The sequence below is a fragment of a genome, unplaced genomic scaffold, assembly GCF_019419815.1.
Source record: "Pyrus x bretschneideri cultivar Hongxiangsu unplaced genomic scaffold, Pyrus_bretschneideri_v1 Contig17, whole genome shotgun sequence".
Taxonomy (NCBI): domain Eukaryota; kingdom Viridiplantae; phylum Streptophyta; class Magnoliopsida; order Rosales; family Rosaceae; genus Pyrus; species Pyrus x bretschneideri.
Window position 1 is genome coordinate 7,006,596 of NW_025999468.1, and position 23,664 is coordinate 7,030,259.

Genomic DNA, 23,664 nt, shown 5'->3' on the forward strand with positions numbered 1-23,664 from the left:
GGCAGAAGAGAGAAAAACACTGTTGTGATGTTGTCCACATTAGGAATAAAATTAAACTTTATGGAAGGAATTGACTAATTATGAAAATTAAGAGTGTAATCGTTTAAAATTAAAATTCAGGTGGAAATTCGCCGATTATAAACGTTCAAGAGGTAATTGGCTACGTTCAAGAGGTAATTGGCTAAAATTAAAGTTTATAAGATAAATAATAGCTCCTTACAAATTTGGAAGAGAAATCGATTGATATCTCATATATAATTCACTTTTTTTTTTGGTTGTTGAACTCAACTAATTTATTTAGGAATGTGCTATTTACACATCCTATTTTACTTATCACACACCATTTGATATTTTTTGTTCGTTGATCTTCTTCAATTCATACAATCCGAATGCCGGAAATTAAAAAGATATGTGAGAAGTAAAATGAAGTATGTGAATATCACACCCTTTTATTTATAGTAAAAGCGTAATCATCGCATCGTACAATTGGCCAATATCTGACAATAATTCATCAAACTATCGAACTTAGGTACTAGAAAAGGTTCACACTCTTCTGGCCTATTTCACTTAAGCTTAGGTCGGTAGCCATCCTCTTCACACACTACATTCAACAATTTCGCAATATCCGCCGTATAAAGTTGCATCAATTCGGAAACAAAAATCTCGATCACATGGAAATGTTCATCACATCCATCACCAAACTCTCCATCATTAGCGTTGCTGCTTCTCCAGAACACGGTTTCTCCGAACTTCGCTTCCCTGCATTTTATACATGTCCGACGAACGTTACCACAGATCTTCGTGCAAATGGTCACCGGATCGAAAGACTAAAAAATTAGAGCAATGGTCTTTTTCATCAACTTCGTTAGAAATTTGTCAAAATAAGTTATGTTAGAAGAAACATTGATACGATTGATGTCCCTCAACTTATCAAAACGTGTAGCTATGATCATTTTTTGACAACTTTGTTATAATTTTATTAAAATTGAGTTAAAATTGAGGAATTATTGCTAAAATTGGGTTAAAGTTGAGGGACGTACGAGATTTTTAGTGAGGGACCATAGCTGCACGTTTTGATGATTTGAATAACCAACGGTAATGAATTTTTAGTTAAGAGACCATTGCTACAATTGAATTAAAATTAAAGAACTATTGCCACAATTTAATATTTTCGTTAACTAAGAGCAAGGCAGAAAAACGAATTAAGAAAGTACCGTAGAAGGACGACGATGATGACGAAGACGACGATGCATGGTTTGGGTTGGTGTTGGTGATTAGGTTGAGAGGGCATGAGGAGGAGATGGGAAGGACTGGAAGATTATGACAGTTGCAAATTTCAAGCATGTAGCCATCAGGGTCATGGAAGAAGAGCTGATCAACTGTAACTCCGCCTTCTTCTACCTGCGCCGTCACGTACTCTACCTTCATCTCCTCCAGTTTCTGCACCACCACCGCCATGTCTGAGCACTGGAACGAGATGTGGTTGTCCTTTGGGTTTATCTTTCTGCATTTCTTTTCCGCGGCATTGATGGTATCCGACTCCAGCAGATGAATTCCCACTCCATGGTTGAACAGCCTAATCATAATTTAATTAACATTAATCTTAGCTATGATTTAATTAACTACACCGTAATTGAATTCGATTTATACATAATTATTTTTGGCACGTTTAGTACGATAGACATTATTTTACGCATTTATATAAAAATAAATAGTTCGTATTTTGATTATGCTGAAAAGCTTATCGGCCTTAGAACGCTCTTTTTGTGAAGAAAATTTTCATTGTGACGAAACATAGATGTTTCATCATATATTTTTATTTCATCATTTATATAATAACACGTAATGTAATACTTCGTGTACCGATAAAAAATCTCTCTTTTTTTTGGTAAAATTGGGAGTCAAAAGACCCAAGAAAAACAACTATTAACAAAACGGGTATGAGAAAACCCAACAGCATCCTCAAAGATCAACCTATTCACAAAAGGAGGAGGCTCATAAAAAACATGAAAACCAATGTCAAATTTATGGTCTAAATTTGTCATACCATCAGTCATTTTATTCTTCTCATGATAAAGATAAACATGAGAAACTTGAAAATTCTCTCCTTTCTTTGTTCTTTACATGTGGGTCAAATTGTCATGTGGTCACACGCATAGACACGTGGTCAATGTGTCCGGCAAATTATTGATGGAGGGTGCCGGTGTGATGTGTGTTATGCATGAAACATGACACACAATTAAAATAATTGAAAAAGATACACGCCAGAACATTTTCTTAAGAATCTTGTGATCGTGACCGTTCATCATATATTATGCGATCAGAAATTATTTTAAAATTTAAAATTAAATATAAATAATACCTAACAAAAAATGATCGCAAGATATATAATAAACGGTCACAATCAACCACAATCATAAGATCTCTAAAATCCTTAGGAAAAGAATAAGAAGAGGATCCTTTTCCTAAAATAAAATCTAAAATACACTGTTAAATTATGATTGTTAAACAAGGTATTGAATCTGACTAATTAATCTTTTTTTTTCTATGAAGCTCTAGTATCACATAAAGCAATAAGCCCTTTTCTTTTGAAATATACATCAACGTACTGTCATTTACACACTAATTTTTACTTCTTATATACCTTGTTAATTTTTATCAATAATCTTTTTCAATGCATTCGATCCATCAGTAAAAAATTATTAAGATGAGTGAGGGAAAAGTAAAAATGAGTGTTCGAATAGCACTACCCTTTATATATACATAGGTTAAATGGTGAGTGATCGACATAGCGTGTGAGTGTGTTAAATTGGAAAAAAGAATGGGCATGGAAGTATGAAAGAACACGTACCAAGCTCCCTCAAACTTGAAGGAAGAAGGGCGTTGGATGAGCACAAAACCTAAGACATCCTCGTAGAACCTCACTGATTTGCTAACCGACTTGCAAACAAACGACACGTGATTTAAACACAGTTGAGGTAGCACCAACTTTGATGCAGATGATGAATACCACCTCTGCTTCTGCTGCTCCTGTATTTCCCCATCACCAGAAAACTCATCACTTCCTGCATCCCTCATCTCTCTCTCTCTCTCTAAGTTATTGTTGTATGTGGTGATGACTCTGATGAAAGTATAACGCGCGTATATAAAGGCAGGCAGATCAGCAGGACCAGGATCCTCTCCTAATTTAAGGATGAGGATTCTCATGACCAAAAGATGTGAACCGAGATAAAAATCTAACAGTTATAATTATTATAACTTTAAAGAGATCTTCTGTTTGTAGCCGTTGGATAAAAATTTAACAGTCCACATCCATTGATCATGAAGATCCTCATCTTTAGATTAAGAGAGGATCCTGATCTGATCAGCAGAAGATATATCGGGTCCACATATCTCATTCGAAGTAAGAAGAAGATTCCAGAAACTGTACAAAGTTTTGAAAAAAATCAGTGTCTACATCTACATTTTGTTTTGTCATTGTTTTTCAACTACGACATTATTTACATTGAGGAATCATGCTTAACTTTATAATAAATTAGCAATAATATGATTCAAATTCAGTTTTAAAAAAAATCAAACGTAAGAAGAAAACTACTAGATAGTAGTACTATATGACAACTTTTGTCCTGTCATTAATTTAATTATTTAGAATATTAAGTTTCTTGTAACTATAATCTAATAATTAGTTTGTCCTTCAAATTTAGAACATGTTTACTTACACGTAATAGTAATTAGATTCATCGTGATTATTGAATTTCTTGCACTTATTAAAATATGAATATGAGAATTATTTTACTTTTTAACATTCACATGTCATGTGTGTAAAGTTACTAACATGTGAAATTAAAAAAATATAGATTTTCTTAAATACATAATCAAATACCTAAATATCATGAAATATTAATGTTCTTATTGAATTCATAATAAAATACCTAAATATCATAAATTAGTATGCGTGTATATATATATTCACACATACACACACATATATTATATATCATAAATTAGTATATGTCATAAATAAGATATGTCCCTCATGTATGATGTAATGATATATATCCGAAGCAAAGCTCCAACGAGGAGAATTTTTTACCCTCATAATTTCTCTATCTTTCCATGCCCTCTTATTTGAATAGTTACGATTAAATCATATTAACATGTTATATTAATTTTTTATAGAGATAATAAGATAAAAAATAATATATAAAAAAAAAAATGAAAGAAGTCAAGAATAAAAGGGTAGAAAATCTCCCTCCAAACCACATGACGTGACACCACCTACTCTCCTCTAGATATAAAGCCGGCCAGCTAGGCGAAAAGGATCCGGATCATTTACTTAGGAATTTCTTGATCATGTCGTCCTTGTGCGCTCAATTTTCCATCTTTCCTTACTCGTACAAAAAATGAATCATGATACATCAAATAAAGCAACAAATTAAATACGGACCACGTGATGGTGGTTGAATAGGCCCATCAAATTCAATTGGACTTTGATCGATGTCTACAGGGTGGAGATATCAAAAAGTTATATTGATAATGAGTATGATTCTTTTCTTTTTTATTCTTATCATCTTTCCTTATCTTCGTTCGCACATTAATTTTTATCTTAATGTCTTTATAAAAAAAATTCAATATAAAATATTAACGTGACTTAATTGTAATCGTTCAAATAAAAGGAAAAAAAATGAGATAAAGATTAAGAGGAGAATCCTCCTCCTGTAGATAAAGCTGAAACATGATAAACGTTGTGCGGTGTGATGTGCCCTATATTAATTATAGATATGGAGCAACCTATCGGGCGTGCAAAAAGGAAATAATAATATAAAAAAAACAGAATTGTTTTTGCTATTTCAAAAATCTTATTTTGGCACTTCAAAATTTCTATAATTAGAAAAAAAAAAATACTTGTGAGGAGTGTAGAATGAGATTTGTGGAGTACTAATAACAGTTTCTTAAAAAAAAAAAGCAACTTAGTAACGATTTAGTGGTATTTATTTATAACTGGGAGGCTTTAGGTTCGATTTTCGTTAAAAATAAATTTGAACCATATTATTATTAACTTATTATGAAAAGCCTACTCTCCCTCCTCCCAAAAAATAACAACTAAAATAATTCATTGAACTTAATCAAGAAACTAGGACAATTTTTAACTTTTATTAAGACAAAGGTTATCTTACGAGCAAGATCAGTCGTTGAAATTAATCAATGATCTAAAATAATCATCAAATGTTATTAAGTTAAATAATATAGTACTTATTTATTTCTATCTTTTAAAATCATCAAAATTCAAAAAAACAAAAAAAAGAATACCATAAAATCTTTACATATATGTTACTTCTCCATAAAATAAAGAACAATGGGCAAGGCTTGGGACCCACGCACAGTCCCTCCCCTGTCATCGAAACAAAAAAAACCTTATATAAATAGTATACTAGTAACATATAAAAAAATTTTAACGAAAAACTTTCGATGCTATTTATTTTAACGAAAAATCATATTTTTACACTAAAAAATCAATCATTGTACTATTCAATTTACCTTTTATTTCGTTCTTATCATTAAAACTCAATATTTTTAAATATTTTTCATTATTTTTTTTTTATAATTTTATCATGTTAAATAATTAATAAAATATTATATTACTGAATCAAAATATCACATTACGTTATAAGCACATGTCATATAAGTTATCTCTGCAGTGCGGTGGGGCATACTCGTGAAATCTTATTCGCATTCACATGCCCCTTTTGCTGTTCTGGGACATGTTCAAAACATGTGAATACTCAAACCGCATTAGTTAATCATTGTACATGTTTTAACCGGATGGGACGGAGGGAGGGAATTATTTTTCAATAGGTCCGTACCACATGTCATTATTTAAGCATAGAGGTACTTAAAAAATAAAACATTTCTTTAATTATATAATAAATAACATGCAATATATCATTTTTTCTGAGCACAATAAATTTTTTTTTAAAGAAAATGGACGTTCGTGCTGTTGTATTGTACTGAACAAATGTTCTACCTTTGAATTGTTGTAGATCGGAAATGAACGTTGGATTGGTGGTGCTGAATGGAGAAGGTGTAATGAGAAGGGAAAATAATTTTCGCACACTATGCATGGGTGTGCCAAGAGAAAACGGGATAAACATAAATCGCTTCTCAATTGCTTTCATATTTTCCATTTTACCTTTGTTGTTGCTATTATCGGATTTTCCCTTTTGTGAAAATGTAACAAGGATAAAGTTTGATCCTAAGATAAAAAATATATAAATCATAGATTCGAGTAATTACATGTCGTCTGAATAGCATAAGATTAAGAGTGATAAATAATCACCTAACAACATCTTAATTAAATTACAAAAAATAAATACAAACAACAAAGCCTTATCCCACTAAGTGTGATTGGCTGCATGAATTGTAAAACGCCACTACACTCAGTTTTGCGCCACATCTTCTGACAAAACATAAATCACTGGAAAATATAAACCAAAACTGCTGTAGTGGCCAATCCCACTACTATAACTCAGATTTGAAGCTCAACCTGCAAGCCACCACAATGAGCTTCCAAAATTTAACTATCCTTCTATTCCTTGCATGAAAAAAGTAGGCGACTAGATTAATATCCTCACAGCAGACTTGATGGCAAGTAGCTCCTCTTCCCCGACTTTCTTCCACGCCCCGCCTATCATGAGATGTCCGTCGACATCTTCTGGTGATAGAACATCCTCACCTTCCGATGCAAAACCATCCGATGTCACCCTCATCTTCTTAGCACATGGGTTATCTAGTAGCTGCATTTCGGAACTATTTCTCTTGACGCTGCATTGGTTCAACTCCCACAACTCTTTTCTTCCTAGTAATTCAGGAACCTTTTCCGGGACATTGTTAACGTCCAGAACAGGAAGGCAGCCGGAAGACCCTACAGCTCGAGGCAACATTCCTATTGGACACGGGTTCCATGATTTTGCCAGAACCCATCTGTTAGTGTTTCCGACATGAGCATCTGCGGTCTTAACTGCTTTGCTCTTCCTTATGCGACGCTTAATCAGCTCTAGCTTCTCTGCTGCATGACTTATAGATTCTTCTTGCTCGTTAAATTGATTATTTAAGTTTATACGAACAGCTTCTTCTTCAGTACCATCTGAATTTGATGAAACAAACGAAGAGAGTTTGTGCAGTTTTCCCACTAGGAAGCTGTCCCCTGTCAGCTGTGCAAGATGGGCGGCAGAATCCACGAGCTTGTTATTAGCAGAAGCTGATACAACAAGACATTTACGTAGGAGTTCCATCAGAATTGCTTTTGAGACAGTTTTTTCTGCTGAAGAAACTTTGATTACGACTGCAGAGTCTTTTTCTTGGTGAGGCTTTAATCCTTCGAAATTTCCAACGAGCCAAGTAAACAGAGAAGAGAGGTGATCAACTTGGAGTATCTCTGCCCCACGGTCTGATGATGTGTGAAACCGTCCTAGACAAATTCATAAACTTAGCAACCAAGATAAGTACATTTGGATAATTTAAAGTTTTGGTGAGTATGTCTAGCTGTACCAAATGACGTTGAATTCATGCTATGAACTGAGAATATCAGATACAATCAGGGAAGGAAATTACCCAGCATGCAAATTCAAAAACTCCCTAAACTCAAGAAATCAGACTGTTCTGATGTGATCGTTATTACCGACTAGATCACTTAACAATGTCCAGGATAAAAAAGCAACCTAGTTACCCTGTAAAATATAATTTGAATCTATACACGACCTCAGCATAAGTTCTACAAGTCTATATCTGAATATGGAACAAATAATACAAAGAATAGGTCACAGGATTACCGGTCTCATATATCACTGCTTCCAGAGTCTCAATCTTATCAAGAACTGCATTCAGAAGAGCAATAAGCAACTCCGGTTCCTTATTTAAAATTTTTGTTATCACAAGCTTCCACTCGTTCAACGAAATAAGTAGTCCTGGGCCAGTTTGGGTGTTTACTGGAAGATCCGAGGAGTCAGTGGAATTTATAGCCTCCAACAAGAACTCCAACAGTACAGAAACAACCTCTGAGGAGAAGGAAGAATACATCCCACTAAGACTTTTCAATATCCTTGTGAGGTCTTTTTTTGAACCTGGATATGAAGTACCTCAATTAATAACCATACTTACAAAACATCAATGTGTTCAAACGACATCCTTCAAAAGTAAGATGACAGATTGGGATTCCTCTCTACTTGCCCAATCGATGGAGAAATAATGTTCATTAATCATGGACATCGCATCAGAATTAAGATCGCTGTGAGAGCATGCTATAAGAGAGAGTAAGTGAGGAACATTTTCTGAACATTTTAATCAACAATACAAATAAGACATGCAAGTATAAAAAGAGAAATATGCAGGTGTAGCATTACAAATAAAAAATGTTAAATCAAACCCAAAACATGACATACAGATGGACTACATGGAGATGTCTCAGTCGAGAGTATACATCGTACACATGATACTTGCCGATAATGACTTGTTTACAACAGCTTAGCTATGTAAATTCCATTTCCTAGGAACATAACGTAACAATCAATGGTTTTCTAACCTTCCCATGTGATTGCGAGATAGCTTGCTGATTGAAATACAAATTATGATAATCCATTCCCATTCCATCATAATGTATATTTTCCAAAACAAACAAAAAAATAAAAATAAAAGTAAAAAAACTCTGAATATGCATTTCAGCATGGGAGAAAATTACAGATTCGTAATTTTACGTACATTTTATATTCTGTCAGAATCATAAAATAATTATGGTCTAAGATTATTCCTTTACAAAGAATGGGTGAAAACTGAAGACAAAGTCCTAACCAGACAAACAGGAAATATCCCAAAGAAACAAAAGCATCACAATCCCTACAAAATGTAGCTGCTGCAAGTAACATGAAAAGATATATATGGTGTAATGCGTATTTGTTCTCAATCCAAAAGCACTGGAAAATATTGTATCCTATATATATCAGAACCCTATCTCAACCTGCAAGCAGCAATAGTAATGGCAAATGGAGAAGATGAAGTAGAAGGGAGCAGGGCTCCAATATATTTTTATGTTTGTATTTCTTTCTGTAAATTCTGATCTGATTACAATACCGAGAGCTAGTGCTCTTATACAAGTACAACTCAACATGCCAGCTGGCCAATTATAACAAACTTCACTAAAACAGGAATAAGCCTGATAATCCCAAGATTAAAACCTTTAATAGTGATTAAGCTAATCACTAATTACAGATCATATCATATAATCAATCTAACTTGAAGAAAATAAATTTCCATACCACACTTTTTCTTGACTTTTGAAGAATGGGGCTGAGGAGTCTCCTTAACTCTTAAGCAGAAGGCCAATTCATGGAATTTAGACCTAATTTCATTTCTGATCTCAGCAGTTTCATTACCATGAAATGGAATTTTCTTCTTCTGAGGCTCCCAGTAATAACACTTTAACCAATCAAGGGCCTAAAAACACCAACCATGGACAATGTTTAACTTCTCAAATTTAAAGCAAGTCACCCTCTTCATAATTCGCATATAATCATTGAAGTATTTCAGTAGGAAAAAAAAGGTAAAACGAACAAATCGTCATAAACTAAAATGAACTTGTAACAGAGGAGCCATAAAGGGTTAAGATAACTGTAAAGGGTCCTTTTTATCCTCAAAAATAACTTAGTAATATCTGGTGAATAAGAGACTAACCGTAAAGGGTTTGTTTTCAGAAACAAGTTTAATCTTCCCTATTCTTTTCTTCTCTTTTTGGGTCAATTAATCTTTCCCTATTCAAGATCTGAAAGTTCTAGCCCACAAAAGTGACTAGAAACATAGAGAGATAATAATATCATTTTGGTACGATTGAAATGCAGAATATAATGTTTTTCCAGCCAAAATAGGCTGGAATAACGTCAAGTGTAGAAAACCTGAAATAAGAATCTAGTCTCATCAGAAAATATTTCCCCTATGTTTATATGGAAAAAGAAAGCCGGTTTTCACAACTTAATGGAATTCAGAGATATTATCAATAAAACCAACATTCTGTGCAGCACCCATAAGTAATTAAATCAAACATCAAAGGAAGTCTTACTAGGATTCTTTTATAATTATTCATCACTAAATAAACTAGATTATAAAATCTAAAGATTATGATTAGGCATTTGAAGAATTTGAAGGTGGGATTCTTTTTTATATACCATGATATGTACCTTAAGTGAAGCAGTACGAACAACGACAAGTGTGGGAAGTTCACGGTGAGATCCCTCTGAAAATTAAAGCAATAAAAAAGTAAAAAATAAAAATAAAAAAAGATCAATGTGCAGTATCATGAGTGTTTAAAAATTACTTTAAATACCAAAAGCCCTGTGCGCAAGGTAGGCATAAGTCAAATGGGCATGGTTGGTTATCCAACAGAGATGCCTAAAGGCTTAACCAACTAACAAAAGATTACAAAATAAAAGTTGGAGCTGCTCACCATGACGAATATCAATCAGTGTACGTGGAATGCCGATTGCATCGGCAGCCACAGCAATTGAAACCTCAGTTTTTTTCCTTGTCTTCTCAACCACACCATTCACAAGCCTTCAGAAACAAGACAACATGTGTGAAGGTGATGTATTTATGTAGCATCACATGCAACAATGATAAACAGAAAAAGGAGGCAGAAATAAATATGAGCTTAAACATTAATCCCCTATGAATACTGAATTTCTCCGTTCTGTCTAACCATGACCTCAAAAACTGTGTTGATATATCAGTTATGTGATGGAAAAAGCTTTAAAAAAAATCTGCATGCTATACTTACAAGAACCCATAGCAGAAGATATTTTAAATTGAAGATAACAAGCAGTGAATACGTATCAAGAAAAAATTCCGGACCAAATTCTGGATGCTTAAGGATTCTGACAGATGACTGGTACTAAGAACATGAACATATACATCTACAAGAATTTAGTCAAAAGTTTTCTTCTAAAGACTTATTGAGTGACATGGTTCCAGGTATAGCTTAAACTGTATTGTAGCTGGGATAAGTCAAAGGCTATGCAATATTTGTAGAAACATGAAAAAAGACGACACTTGATGCAACTAGCTTATGTATCATACTAATTTTTTGCTCAGTTACAAGTTTAACATGCTTGCTACCCATACATGGAACGAAGTAGTCTACCTCTCAGCCAAACCTACTACAAACTACCTCCCAAAGAGAGAGTGAAAGAGCGAAAGAGTGTGTGTGTGTGTGTGTTTATTCAGCAGTATAGGTGATCAAGGATCATGTTTTTACTAATTATTGCACTGTGCTTATTAGGACCGTACTAAACTATGCATTGATCCATCACAAAAAGATAAGGATTAAAGAAAAGAATGGATAGATTTAATAGCACAAAATTAAAGGAACCTCACCTCATGATTGCCATACAGTATAACATGGCCAGCATTTCCTCTGAGAGCGAAACATCATTTGATTGGGCTGTTCTGCAATTATCTAAAGCATCATTTGACTGGTCCTTTCTATAAGTCAAAAACACATACACGAAGTTGGCAAAGTAGGACAATCTTTTGAAGAAATTCAAAACAATATATGAGATAGATATACAAACAAAACCACAAAGCAAACAACATTTAGCATGAAGTATCCCCTCCCACATCCCTACCTCCACTGGGTAAAAAAGGATAGAAGAAGTTGATCCAAACAGGCGCAGAGGAGTTGGGAGTAAAAGGTACCTAAAGTGAGGATCTTTTTGCTGAATTTCAATAATTGATGCTGTAACTTCAATCACAATAGGAAGACAGCCTCTGCTTCTCCATGTTGATATCTGCAAACAACAATTCAAACATCAAAAGAATTTATGTCAATGCCAAAAACCTCCAAAAAATTCAATAAGAAGGAAAAACCTCTTCAAAAAAATAATTGTGTTCATTATTTTCAAAATCATAGCAACGATACACAAGATTCAAACAGATTCAACAATACACTAAGAATTTAATTATGAGCCCGTCAAAACAATTATTTCCTTGACTACTAGAGAGACTAACAAAACAAGGAGGCATATCCACGTGAAATTTCTAACATAACATTATCTTTGGAAAACATTCCATGGTAAGCAAAATGAAAACATGAAGTTGGGTTTCTCTTACTCTTCTCAAGGCGGAGGCCACAATATCAGGTGAATTAGAAAAGAGAGATTCTTCAACAAAAAGCCATTCATCCCAGCTCAACCAGGGAACCAATTTGTAGCTGTACGATGATGATGACAACGATGATATACCCAGCTCCTCATTATCTCTTGATTCTTCCGTAAACCCTAAAAGTTCCTCCATTAGAACTCTTCCACCCGCTCTACACAACTAATAACCAAAAAAAAGTACAAATGAGAGAACAACAATAGGAAATTTTATACGAAATACAAAATAAATTCCCAGATTAAAACTCAAAAGAGGTAGCTATAATTCTGAGCTCTGATGCACGATACTTTACATTCTCTATACTATTTAAAGCACACAATATCAGAAATTCGCCCCCAACTGAAGTGTTAACATGATTGTCCAATTCTTTTGGTTTTATATGCACTAATTAAAACTGCTATTGCTACTGCAGCTCTGGATCAATCCAAAAGCCCTAATGCTTGAATAAAACTGACAAGCTACCTTAAAAGAAAAAGACAGCTTTATATATCTTTCAGTTACCTTGTTGAATCAAATCTCAGGCACCACTAGCTTCAATAATAACCTAACACAAAACCAACAACACAACAAACCATCTCTAGTTTCACTTGTGATTGATTATGATATAATAATGCACCATATAAACAAAAGAAGGAGATGGCAGAAAAGATGACAATTAACACCAAGAGTACAGCTGCACACATTAGGCGAAAGTAGATGTCAGCACAGTTTCCTAGCTAACAAGGTAGCACAAGAATAATTACAATCATGAAATAAACATTGATGTCTTAGAGAGAACTGTTTCTTCATTTTCTCAGTTCACCCTAAAATAAACGAAATCAAAACGTTGAGACCTTACAGATCCTCATTGTCTGATTTCTAAACTAAACCAACACATTCATGATATCATATATAGACACAAAGAATGAGAACTTTTGTATATCAATTAGACTTTTGACCACCCTCTCATCCCAAACTAGAAGGCACTCGATCGACTGACCCTAAAGGATATCCTAAGTTATAACTATGAAAGTAAAGCACACCAAGGGTAGGAAAAGACAAGAGAGAGAAGCCAATCTCAACATTTAACCTACTCGATAACCGTTTAACGAATAATTGTGCACAGTATGCCATGTCAAATGAAAAATAGTAAGAAACATTGGTAGCATTTTCTCAGTCCTTCAACTTCATCCCCACCAAAATTATGCTATCATTAAGGATTATATAGGAGGTTGGAGTTAGGCTATGAGAGCTTGTTCAACTTTAGTTCACCCACTATAAACCCACTTCAAAATTTACAACCATTGCAAAAAGAATCACCTATCAAATCCAAGTACCATTTTTTTTCTCTCTAGGATTCAAATTCAATTTGTTTTTTTTTTTTTTTTTCCTGCAAAAACTGCAAAACTATCCACACAAAAAAAACAATTTTAATTTTACTGAATAGCGATCAAGATAAAAGAAAGATTCCAAATTTAACACTCAAATTGACAGAACAAGTATGAGCTTATTCAGTATGAAATTAAGGGAATACCAGAACTAGCAACGGAAAAATTGTTCTAGAAAATCCAAATTTCCCAACTCACCAGCCAACTCGGCCGCCAGAAGCCGAGACAAACACTGTGACCGGCTTGGAAACGGCTGAGGAGTGGCTTGAAACAAGGTTGAAGCGACGGCGGCTGGGAAAAAGGTTGCAGCGACGGGAGGAAGAAAGAAAAACAAAAAAATTAAGACGCCAAACCACACGACGCCGTTAAGGAGACACTTATGTCAGTGTGTTCCCGACCAATAGAAATTAGACACCTGGATTATTTAATACTATAAACGGAAAGAAATTCTAATAATACAAACACTAATATGAAAAGTCTTTCAAATCCTTTAGAATTCTTACATAATATCTATTTGGAATTTACATAGTCGCCTATTGTGTGGTAAAAAATTATTGTAAATTATTTATTTAAAATTGAATATAAACAATCATTGACGAAAATTGATCCTACGATGTACGATGAACGGATATAATTAGAGGATCTAGTGAGGATTCTCTCGGGAGTGAACAATTTTTGTAAGTGAAATATTATTAAATTCGAATAGAAACGTTTACATAAAAAGTTAGAGTATTGAACAACCAGTCTAATTCGGTTTAGGAGTAAACCATTAAATGGGCTCATTTTAGCCCAATTGGAGGGCCCAACAGTATCAATACCCTTGTCGCTCCACCTCTCTCCCTCCCCCCTCGATCTCGCGGGAACAGAAAACGCTCGTGCTGTACCCGTTTTTTGAAAAGTTGCGAAACGGTTTACTTCTTCAAATAATCAGTTGCTCCTGCAGTGGTACAGTATCTTTCTCTCCCCCTTTCGACTAAAGTTTGAATTTTTATTAGTTCCTTGGTTGTTGATGAATCTAGGGTTTTCTGCAATTGTTTAATTTACTTGTTTTTCGGGTTTTGTGTTGCTTTGACTGAATTTGGGTTAGAGAATTGCTGAAAAAAAAAAAAAAAGCACATTTTTTCTTAAGTTACTGAAGTTTGTTTGGGTTGTTTTTATCAATGGTTTAAATTGGAGACGTTTTACATGTAATTTGAAAGTTTTAATTGACCGAAAAAGTTGAAATGTTGAGAGAACTTGCCCCACTAACCTGGACAGAAGGAATACTGCACGTGGGTACAATATTCCTTGTCAGCAGACTACCACATGGTTTCAGCTCCTGTGCTCTGATGTGTTGTAGCATGGGCAGCAAGCACGCCACCTTTACAGAAGGAATACTGCACATGGGCAGCAAGCACGCCACCTTTACAACATTTGTTTATTGCATGCAATTGTTTAAATGCATGCGTGTGTGTAAGATGTATATAATACAACCAACTGCCATTACAACTGTAAATCAATAACACAACCAAATATTAAAATTAATATGGTATCAGAGCTCAGGCAATCCTTTGCTCTGCTCTGCCTTCACTCTTCCGCTGCTATACTGTGAACAGCGACATCTGTTACTGCAGCAACCAGTGCACTGCAAGCTGCACACTCGCTGCCTTGCCGTCGCAAAGCTGCTACACAGCCATCGTCGTTGCTCTACCTGTCACAGCCATTAAGCACAGCCACAGAGCACAGCCAAGCACAGCCACTGCACACTGCCTGCCGACATGGCAACTGACTCTTCTAGCAAACACACCAAATACGAAGATCCCAGCGATCCTCTTTATCTTCATCACTTTGATCAGCCTGGAGCGATCCTCGTCACACACCCTTTGAATGACGAAAATTACTCCACTTGGAGCCGAGCCATGGCCATGGCCCTCAATGCCAAGAACAAGGAAGGATTCATCAATGGATCCATTAAAAGGCCCGAGTCTGCATCCACAAGTGAATTCCAACAGTGGACTCGTTGCAACAACTTCGTGAAATCCTGGCTGCTCAACTCTGTCTCGAAAGATATCGGAGCAAGTGTCATCTACAACAATGTTGCAGCTGATATTTGGAATGAGTTGAAGGAACGTTTCTCTCACACAAACAGTGTACATCTCTTCCATATTGAACAAGAGATACATGGAAGTGTTCAAGGAAATTTGAACATTGGTGCATATTATACCAAACTGAAAAGTTTTTGGGATGAACGTGATGCCATGTGCACTCTCCCAACCTATACATGTGGAGCTGCAAAAGAATTAATGCAGTTTCAGCAAAGTCAGAAAACCATGAAGTTTCTCATGGGCCTCATTGAATCCTACGCTGCGGTTCGTGGGCAACTTTTACTTATGGATCCCCTCCCTGTTGTCAACAAAGCTTTCTCACTTATTATTCAAGATGAGAAGCAAAGAACAGTTTCAATACATGCTCCTGGAAGGTCCTCAGTCACCGATACCGCAGCTTTCGCCGTGCGGGATAACATGCGAAACTCTGGTATGAATTTTTCTCTAAGAAATTCCCATCTAAAATGTGGTCGTTGTGATGCAACTGGACACACTTCAGATACCTGTCGTGCACACCTCAAGTGCGACTACTGTAATTGGAGAGGTCACACCATTGATCAATGCCGCAAACTGAAAAAGGTGAAAGACAACAGCAATAGGGGAGATTATCAGGATCGCAGGGGTTCCAATTCCAAGGCTAATCATGTTGATACCCAGCCAACGCCTCCAGCAACATCTCCTTCGTCCTATAACCTCACTTCCGAGCAATATCACAATCTGCTTGCACTCCTTGATAAGAGTCAATCCAACTCCACATCTAATCATGTCGGTACCACCTCTACTATGAATAACTTGTCAGGTGGAGTTTTTTGTGCTTCTGCTCTCAATAAGGGAATGGACTGGATTTTCGATACAGGCGCCACAGACCACATGGTCTGCTCACCAAGCTTAATGACCACAAGTGTTCCGGTATACAATCGACAAGTGCACTTACCCAATCATGCACTTGCCGATGTCACACATATTGGCACAGTTCATCTCTCGAATGATCTCACCCTTCACAACGTGCTTTGTGTTCCATCATTTAAACTGAATTTAATTTCTGTCAGCAAACTCACTAATACCTCATCTTGCTTTGTCATCTTCACTGATAAAATGTGTCTACTTCAGGGTCAACGATCGGGGAAGATGATTGGGACGGGAACTGAATGAGAAGGACTCTACTACCTTGATAATGTGATGAAAACCAGGTGCAATTCAGTGTCAATTGTTGCCTCTTCTTCTTCTCAGCTTTGGCATCAACGCCTTGGCCATCTTTCCAACAAGACCTTACGGCATCTCTCTACTTGCATTAAAATTTTGAATTTTTGTAGCATTGATGATTGTTTGATTTGTCCATTAGCCAAACAAACACGTGCTCCTTTTCCTTTGAGTTCTATCACCACAAAGGCTACTTTTGAGTTAATTCATGTTGACATTTGGGGAGGTTACCATGTTCCCACTATCACAGGGGCACAATATTTCTTAACTATTGTGGATGATTTCTCAAGATGCACATGGGTTTATTTAATGAATCACAAATCAGAAGCACGATCTTATCTCATCACTTTCATCCACCTTGTTGAAACACAATTTTCCACACGAGTCAAGGTTCTTCGTAGTGATAACGGTCCAGAATTTTTTTCAGATAAGGGGATTCTCCATCAAACAAGTTGTGTCTCTACTCCCCAACAAAACGGGGTAGCAGAGCGCAAACACAGCCACTTACTCAATGTTGCTAGAGCCTTACTTTTTCAATCTCATCTTCCTAAGAAATTTTGGGGTGATGCAATCCTCACTGCCACTTATCTCATAAATCGGACTCCCACTCCTCTTCTTCAAGGCAAATCACCCTATGAAATACTTCACCACAAACAGCCAGCGTATGCACATTTGCGAGTGTTTGGTTGCTTATGTTTTTCTTCCACCCACCACCATCGTCCCACAAAATTTGATGCAAGAGCCACACAGTGTCTTTTTCTTGGGTATCCATATGGCACAAAGGGATATCGAGTTTACTACCTTCACACGGGTAAAATCTTTATCTCCCGTGATGTTATTTTCCATGAACATGTGTTCCCTTTTTCATCTTCTGCTGCAGTTTCACCACTTGTGTTTCCACATACTCAAGATACTGCCTGTGATGATCTCATCATTCATCCGTCCATTCTATTGGAGCAGGATTCCGTCGATACATCCTCTTCTTCGCCGGTGAGTCCTGTTTCGGTTTCATCTCCTTTTCTTTCCACCTCACCACCTCGTCTTAAACGACCCACTCATGCACCTGGTTATCTTCAACAATATCACATCGACATCAACCTCCCTTCTCGGTCCGTCCCTTCATCTCACTCGGCGTTGACCATAGTACCAGGTACTCCTTACCCTTTGTCTGATGTCCTACATACGATCGTTTATCTGCTCGACATCGTGCTTTCACCACTTCCATTTCAGCTGCCATAAAACCCAGCTCATTCTCACAGGCTATACGCGACCCTCACTGGCGTTTCGCTATGGAAGAAGAACTGGCAGCCCTTGCTGCGAATAGGACATGGTCTCTGCAACCATTGCCCCCTGGCAAGAAGCCGGTTGGATGTAAATGGGTTTACAAAATCAAATTTCGATCCGATGGATCCATTGAGAGATATAAAGCACGCTTGGTTGCCAAAGGTTATAACCAAATTGAAGGCTGAGACTATCGAGAGACCTTTGCTCCGGTTGCAAAATTGACTACAGTTCGTCTACTCCTTGCTATTGCCTCGGTCCAACAATGGCACCTCCACCAGCTTGATGTTAATAACGCTTTCTTCCATGGTGATCTTGAAGAAGATGTCTACATGTCCTTGTCTCCTGGTTTCGAACGAAAGGGGGAGACACGAGTTTGTAAACTTCATAAATCTTTGTATGGGCTTAAGCAAGCCTCTCGTCAATGGTTTATCAAACTCTCTTGTGCTCTTAGAAAGCCCGGTTATCAACAATCCAAGGCAGATTATTCATTGTTCGTCCGAAACCATGATGGTAAATTCACTGCCCTCCTTGTCTATGTTGATGATATTATCTTGGCAGGAAATAACATACAAGCAATTGAAGATACCAAGTCTTTTCTTATGAAGCAATTCAAGTTGAAAGACCTTGGCCAATTAAGATATTTCTTGGGCATTGAAATTGCTCGCTCTAGCAAGGGGATCACCCTCTCACAGCGAAAATATGCCCTTGAAATACTTGAGGATGCAGGTCATCTTGGCGCAAAACCAGCCACCTCTCCTATGGAGCAAAACTTATCACTCAGAAAGGACGAAGGACAATGGGTTACTGATCCTTCCTCTTATCGACGACTTGTTGGGAGACTAATCTACCTGACAATCACGCGCCCTGATTTGGTGTATGCTGTCCATATTCTTAGTCAATTTATGGATAAGCCTCGAACTCCACACTTGGAGGCAGCCCAGCGAGTCTTACGATACGTTAAGCACACACCAGGGCAAGGTATTTTTCTTTCTGCAAGAAGTCCAATTCAATTGAATGCTTTTTGTGATGCGGATTGGGCCAGATGTCGAGACACACGACGTTCTACCACCGGATACTGTGTATTTCTTGGAGAATCCTTGATCTCCTGGAAAACCAAGAAACAAAATACTGTGTCACGTTCTAGTGCAGAGGCGGAGTATCGTTCAATGGTAGCAACTTGTTGTGAAGTCACTTGGTTGAAATCTGTTCTACAAGACTTGGGTATCAAACATAAACGTCCAGTCAAGTTATATTGTGATAATCAAGCGGCACTTCACATCGCTTCGAATCCGGTCTTTCATGAAAGAACCAAACACATAGAAATTAACTGCCATCTTGTACGAGAAAGGGTTCAAAGTGGAATGATCGAGACATCTCACATCTCAACCATGAAACAACCAGCCGACATCTTCACAAAGCCACTGAGCTTATACCAGTTTACGACTTTGCTTTGCAAGTTAGGAATAATCAACATTCATTCCAAACTTGAGGGGGAGTGTTGAGAGAACTTGCCCCACTAACCTGGACAGAAGGAATACTGCACGTGGGTACAATATTCCTTGTTAGCAGACTACCACATGGTTTCAGCTCCTGTGCTCTGATGTGTTGCAGCATGGGCAGCAAGCACGCCACCTTTACGGAAGGAATACTGCACATGGGCAGCAAGCACGCCACCTTTACAACATTTGTTTATTGCATGCAATTGTTTAAATGCATGCGTGTGTGTAAGATGTATATAATACAACCAACTGCCATTACAGCTGTAAATCAATAACACAACCAAATATTAAAATTAATATGAAATTTTTTTATGTTTTGGTTTCTCCAATTGCAATTTAATTTCTTGGATTTGCTTTTGTTAGTGTGTATAAAAGGAGACTGGTTTCTTTTTCTTTTTTTTTTTTAAATTAATTTTTGCTTAAAAAAGAATGAAGCTGTACTTAAATGAAATTATGCCTTAATTAGCTTTGGTGAATGGTTATGTGCAGTGTGGAGCAGGGACAGATCAGTTTTTGGTTAGGAGATGAAGCGGAAGCGAAAGAACAAGCAAGGAAAGCCCAAAGGTTCTGTAGCAGGAGGAAATGAGGCAATTTCAAGTGGGGCTATTGTAAATTTGGAGGATGGTACAAGTATGTATGAAGATGGTAATTACCATAATAAGTATGAGTCTGGAATGGTCGACCAGGACTGATCAGCATGTCAATATTGCCAATATTAAATCCTGACGGCTCAATTGATAGGGGAGTTGGGAAATCAGTGGGAAGAGTTAAAGTGAAGCTTAGGACTTCCTGCAAAAACTGCAAAAACTGCAAAACTATCCACACAAAAAAATCAGTGGGAGTTTTTTTTTTCCTGCAAAAACTGCAAAACTATCCACACAAAAAAACAATTTTAATTTTACTGAATAGCAATCAAGATAAAAGAAAGATTCCAAATTTAACACTCAAATTGACAGAACAAGTATGAGCTTCTTCAGTATGAAATTAAGGGAATACCAAAACTAGCAACGGAAAAATTGTTCTAGAAAATCCAAATTTCCCAACTCACCACCCAACTCGGCCGCCAGAAGCCGAGACAAACACTGTGACCGGCTTGGAAACGGCTGAGGAGTGGCTTGAAAGAAGGTTGAAGCGACGGCGGCTGGGAAAAAGGTTGCAGCGACGGGAGGAAGAGAGAAAAACAAAAAAATTAAGACGCCAAACCACACGACGCCGTTAAGGAGAGATTTTAGAGTTCCGCAACTCCAACTCACTTATGTCAGTGGTGTTCCCGACCAATAGAAATTAGAAACCTGGATTATTTAATACTATAAACGGTAAGAAATTCTAATAATTCAAAGTTTACAAACACTAATATGAAAGGTCTTCTAAATCCTTTAGAATTCTTACATAATATCTACTTCTAATTTACATAATCGTCCATTATGCGGTGAAAAATTATTGTAAATTATTTTATTTAAAATTGAATATAAACAGTTATTGACGAAAATTGATCTCACGATGTACGATGAACGGATATGATTGAATGATCTCCGGGATCCTCACAAAAAGGATCTAGTGAGGATCCTCTCTCGGGAGTGAACAATTTTTTTTAAGTGAAATATTATTAAATTCGAATAGAAACGTTTACATAAAAAAGTTAAAGTATTGAACAACCAGTTTAATTTAGCTTAGGAGTAAACCGTTAAATGAGCTCATTTTAGCCCAATTGGAGGGCCCAACAGTATCAGTACACTTGGCGCTCCGCCTCTCTCTCCCTCCCCCCTCGATCTCGCGGGAACAGAAAACGCTCATGCTGTACCCGTTTTTTGAAAAGTTGCGAAACGGTTTACTTCTTCAAATAATCAGCTGCTCCTGCAGTGGTACAGTATCTTTCTCTCCCTCTTTCGACTAAAGTTTGAATTTTTATTAGTTCCTTGGTTGTTGATGAATCTAGGGTTTTCTGCAATTGTTTAATTTACTTGTTTTTAGGGTTTTGTGTTGCTTTGACTGAATTTGGGTTAGAGAATTGCTGGAAAAAAAAAAGCACATTTTTTCTTAAGTTACTGAAGTTTGTTTGGTTTGTTTTTGTCAATGGTTTATGATTGGTTTAAATTGGAGACGTTTTACATGTAATTTGAAAGTTTTAATTGACCGAAAAAGTTGAAATTTTTTTATGTTTTGGTTTCTCCAATTGGAATTTAATTTCTTGGATTTGTTTTTGTTAGTCTGTATAAAAGGAGACTGGTTTCTTTTTTTTTTTTTAAATTAATTTTTGCTTAAAAAACAATGAAGCTGTACTTAAATGAATTATGCCTTAATTAGCTTTGGTGAATGGGTATGTGCAGTGTGGAGCAGGGACAGATTAGTTTTTGGTTAGGAGATGAAGCGGAAGCGAAAGAACAAGAAAGGAAAGCCCAAAGGGTCTGTAGCAGGAGGAAATGAGGCAATTTCAAGTGGGGCAATTGTAAATTTGGAGGATGGTACAAGTATGGATGAAGATGGTAATTACTATAATAAGTATGAGTCTGGAATGGTCGACCGGGACTGATCAGCATATCAATCTTGCCAATATTAAATCTTGACGGTTCAATTGATAGGGGAGTTGGGAAATCAGTGGGAAGAGTTAAAGTGAAGCTTAGGACTTCGAGAACAATGGATTCTCAGCCTACTTCTTCTGATGCATACACACAAAGTGATACAGATAAGAGTGGCCAACAAGTTTTTTGGGAAAGACAATGTGTGGTTTCTGAGAAAATGGAGGAGAGTGCCAATTCATTGCATGAAATAAACGTTGGTGCTTCTGGGAATGCGGCGAAGAAAACTGGGAGTGTAAAGATTAAAACATCAAAGGAGTTGGGGTCTAGTGTCAACCACAGTACTGATCCTGTTCCTGCACGGACTGAGAGTCCACATAAAAGAGAATCGAAGGAGGCTGGTCAAGATTCTCGTTATAACAAGCAAGAATTAGATACTGCACTGACGGTTTGTTAAGAATTTTGAAGTAAATCGTGTTTCTTTTGGGTCATGTAAACCTTTAATTTAGTGTCGTCAGTTTCTGTTTCAAGTGTGCTTTGGTGTACGTGCTTATATTTGTCTTCACTTATCACTTACACAGATAGTAAAGAAGGTGATGAAAATGGATTCTTCTGAACCCCTTAATGTCCCTATGAATCCTGAAGCTTTGGGAATACCTGTAAGTTTGATTTTAGTTTGTGCTCAATGTACGTGGATGTTTTTTGGTGCAAAACAAATTTTATGTTATTTTTTTACCCTCAGGATAAGAAAGAATTTAATTTGAATTTGACAATGGGAGAGCACGACGTAAAGCACATGGGACCAAGTTAAGCACGTTTGATGGACTATCGGTCCCATGTGCCTCAATGGGATGATTACAACACTCGTAGAAGTTCATTTTGCGACTCAAGTCCATCAAACGTACTTAACTCTTGTCAGATACACATTGCACAAAAATTTGAACCTGGAAGTCTTGAACAATGCCTTTTCTTTTTCTTGGTTTTTTTTTTTTTTTTTTTTTTTTTTTTTTTTTTTGTGTGTGTGCTCCATTTCATCTCTTTGAGGTTCAAGTTCCGACTGTTATGCTATGAATACTGCATCATACCTAATTTCCTTTCTTCATGCTTTTATTAATGACATTGTGTTTTGTTTTGTGGGCTTGGGGTTTGTCTGGAATCAGGATTATTTTGATGTGATAGATACACCAATGGATTTTGGAACAATATGCAGTAATCTTGAAGAGGGTCGCAAGTATAATAATTCCGAGGATGTTTTCAGAGATGTGGAGTACATTTGGAACAATTGTTACAAGTATAACAGTAAAGGTGACTACATTTTGGATCTTATGAGGCGGGTGAAGAAGAAGTTCACCAAGTATTGGACTGCAGCCGGGTTGTATAATGGACAACCAAGAGGAACTAATGGTGAGTGTTTTAATGATAAGGACAAAATAAAGAGTAAAGTGAATAGTACCAGGATTAACTTTTTAGTGTAAAAATATGGTTTTTCGTTAAAGTGAACAGTAAGGTGGGCTTT

General features: G+C 36.5%; 3 protein-coding genes across 8 annotated transcripts; 1 reads left to right on the top strand and 2 right to left on the bottom strand.

Moving 5' to 3' along the window:
• Positions 1 to 429: 429 nt before the first annotated feature.
• LOC103946346 (glyoxylase I 4) lies at positions 430 to 14,407 on the bottom strand. 2 transcript variants are annotated; one of them, XM_048581684.1, is made up of 4 exons: positions 14,398 to 14,407; positions 2,852 to 3,092; positions 1,215 to 1,576; positions 430 to 759 (listed from the first exon to the last, which is right to left on the bottom strand). In XM_048581684.1, exons 2-4 carry the CDS (start codon positions 3,076 to 3,078, stop codon positions 668 to 670), a joined length of 681 nt encoding a protein of 226 aa, XP_048437641.1. In that variant the 5' UTR covers positions 3,079 to 3,092; positions 14,398 to 14,407; the 3' UTR covers positions 430 to 667. The 2 variants fall into 2 exon arrangements, with proteins under 2 accessions (XP_048437641.1, XP_048437642.1); XM_048581685.1 differs by having other exon boundaries at positions 685 to 827.
• Positions 6,282 to 20,821, bottom strand: LOC103946347. 5 transcript variants are annotated; one of them, XM_048581680.1, is made up of 10 exons: positions 13,764 to 13,913; positions 12,700 to 12,742; positions 12,151 to 12,360; positions 11,737 to 11,828; positions 11,416 to 11,523; positions 10,490 to 10,596; positions 10,224 to 10,279; positions 9,309 to 9,486; positions 7,830 to 8,120; positions 6,282 to 7,468 (listed from the first exon to the last, which is right to left on the bottom strand). In XM_048581680.1, exons 3-10 carry the CDS (start codon positions 12,331 to 12,333, stop codon positions 6,615 to 6,617), a joined length of 1,869 nt encoding a protein of 622 aa, XP_048437637.1. In that variant the 5' UTR covers positions 12,334 to 12,360; positions 12,700 to 12,742; positions 13,764 to 13,913; the 3' UTR covers positions 6,282 to 6,614. The 5 variants fall into 5 exon arrangements, with proteins under 5 accessions (XP_048437637.1, XP_048437639.1, XP_048437640.1 ...); XM_048581682.1 differs by lacking the exons at positions 12,700 to 12,742; positions 13,764 to 13,913 and adding an exon at positions 20,681 to 20,821; XM_048581683.1 differs by lacking the exon at positions 12,700 to 12,742 and having other exon boundaries at positions 11,416 to 11,487; positions 13,764 to 13,915.
• A 535-nt stretch (positions 20,822 to 21,356) lies between these two features.
• LOC103946348 (bromodomain-containing factor 1-like) lies at positions 21,357 to 23,638 on the top strand. Its single transcript, XM_048581687.1, has 3 exons — positions 21,357 to 21,494; positions 21,960 to 22,596; positions 23,309 to 23,638. Exons 2-3 carry the CDS (start codon positions 22,267 to 22,269, stop codon positions 23,621 to 23,623), a joined length of 645 nt encoding a protein of 214 aa, XP_048437644.1. The 5' UTR covers positions 21,357 to 21,494; positions 21,960 to 22,266; the 3' UTR covers positions 23,624 to 23,638.
• The last annotated feature ends 26 nt before the right edge of the window (positions 23,639 to 23,664 follow it).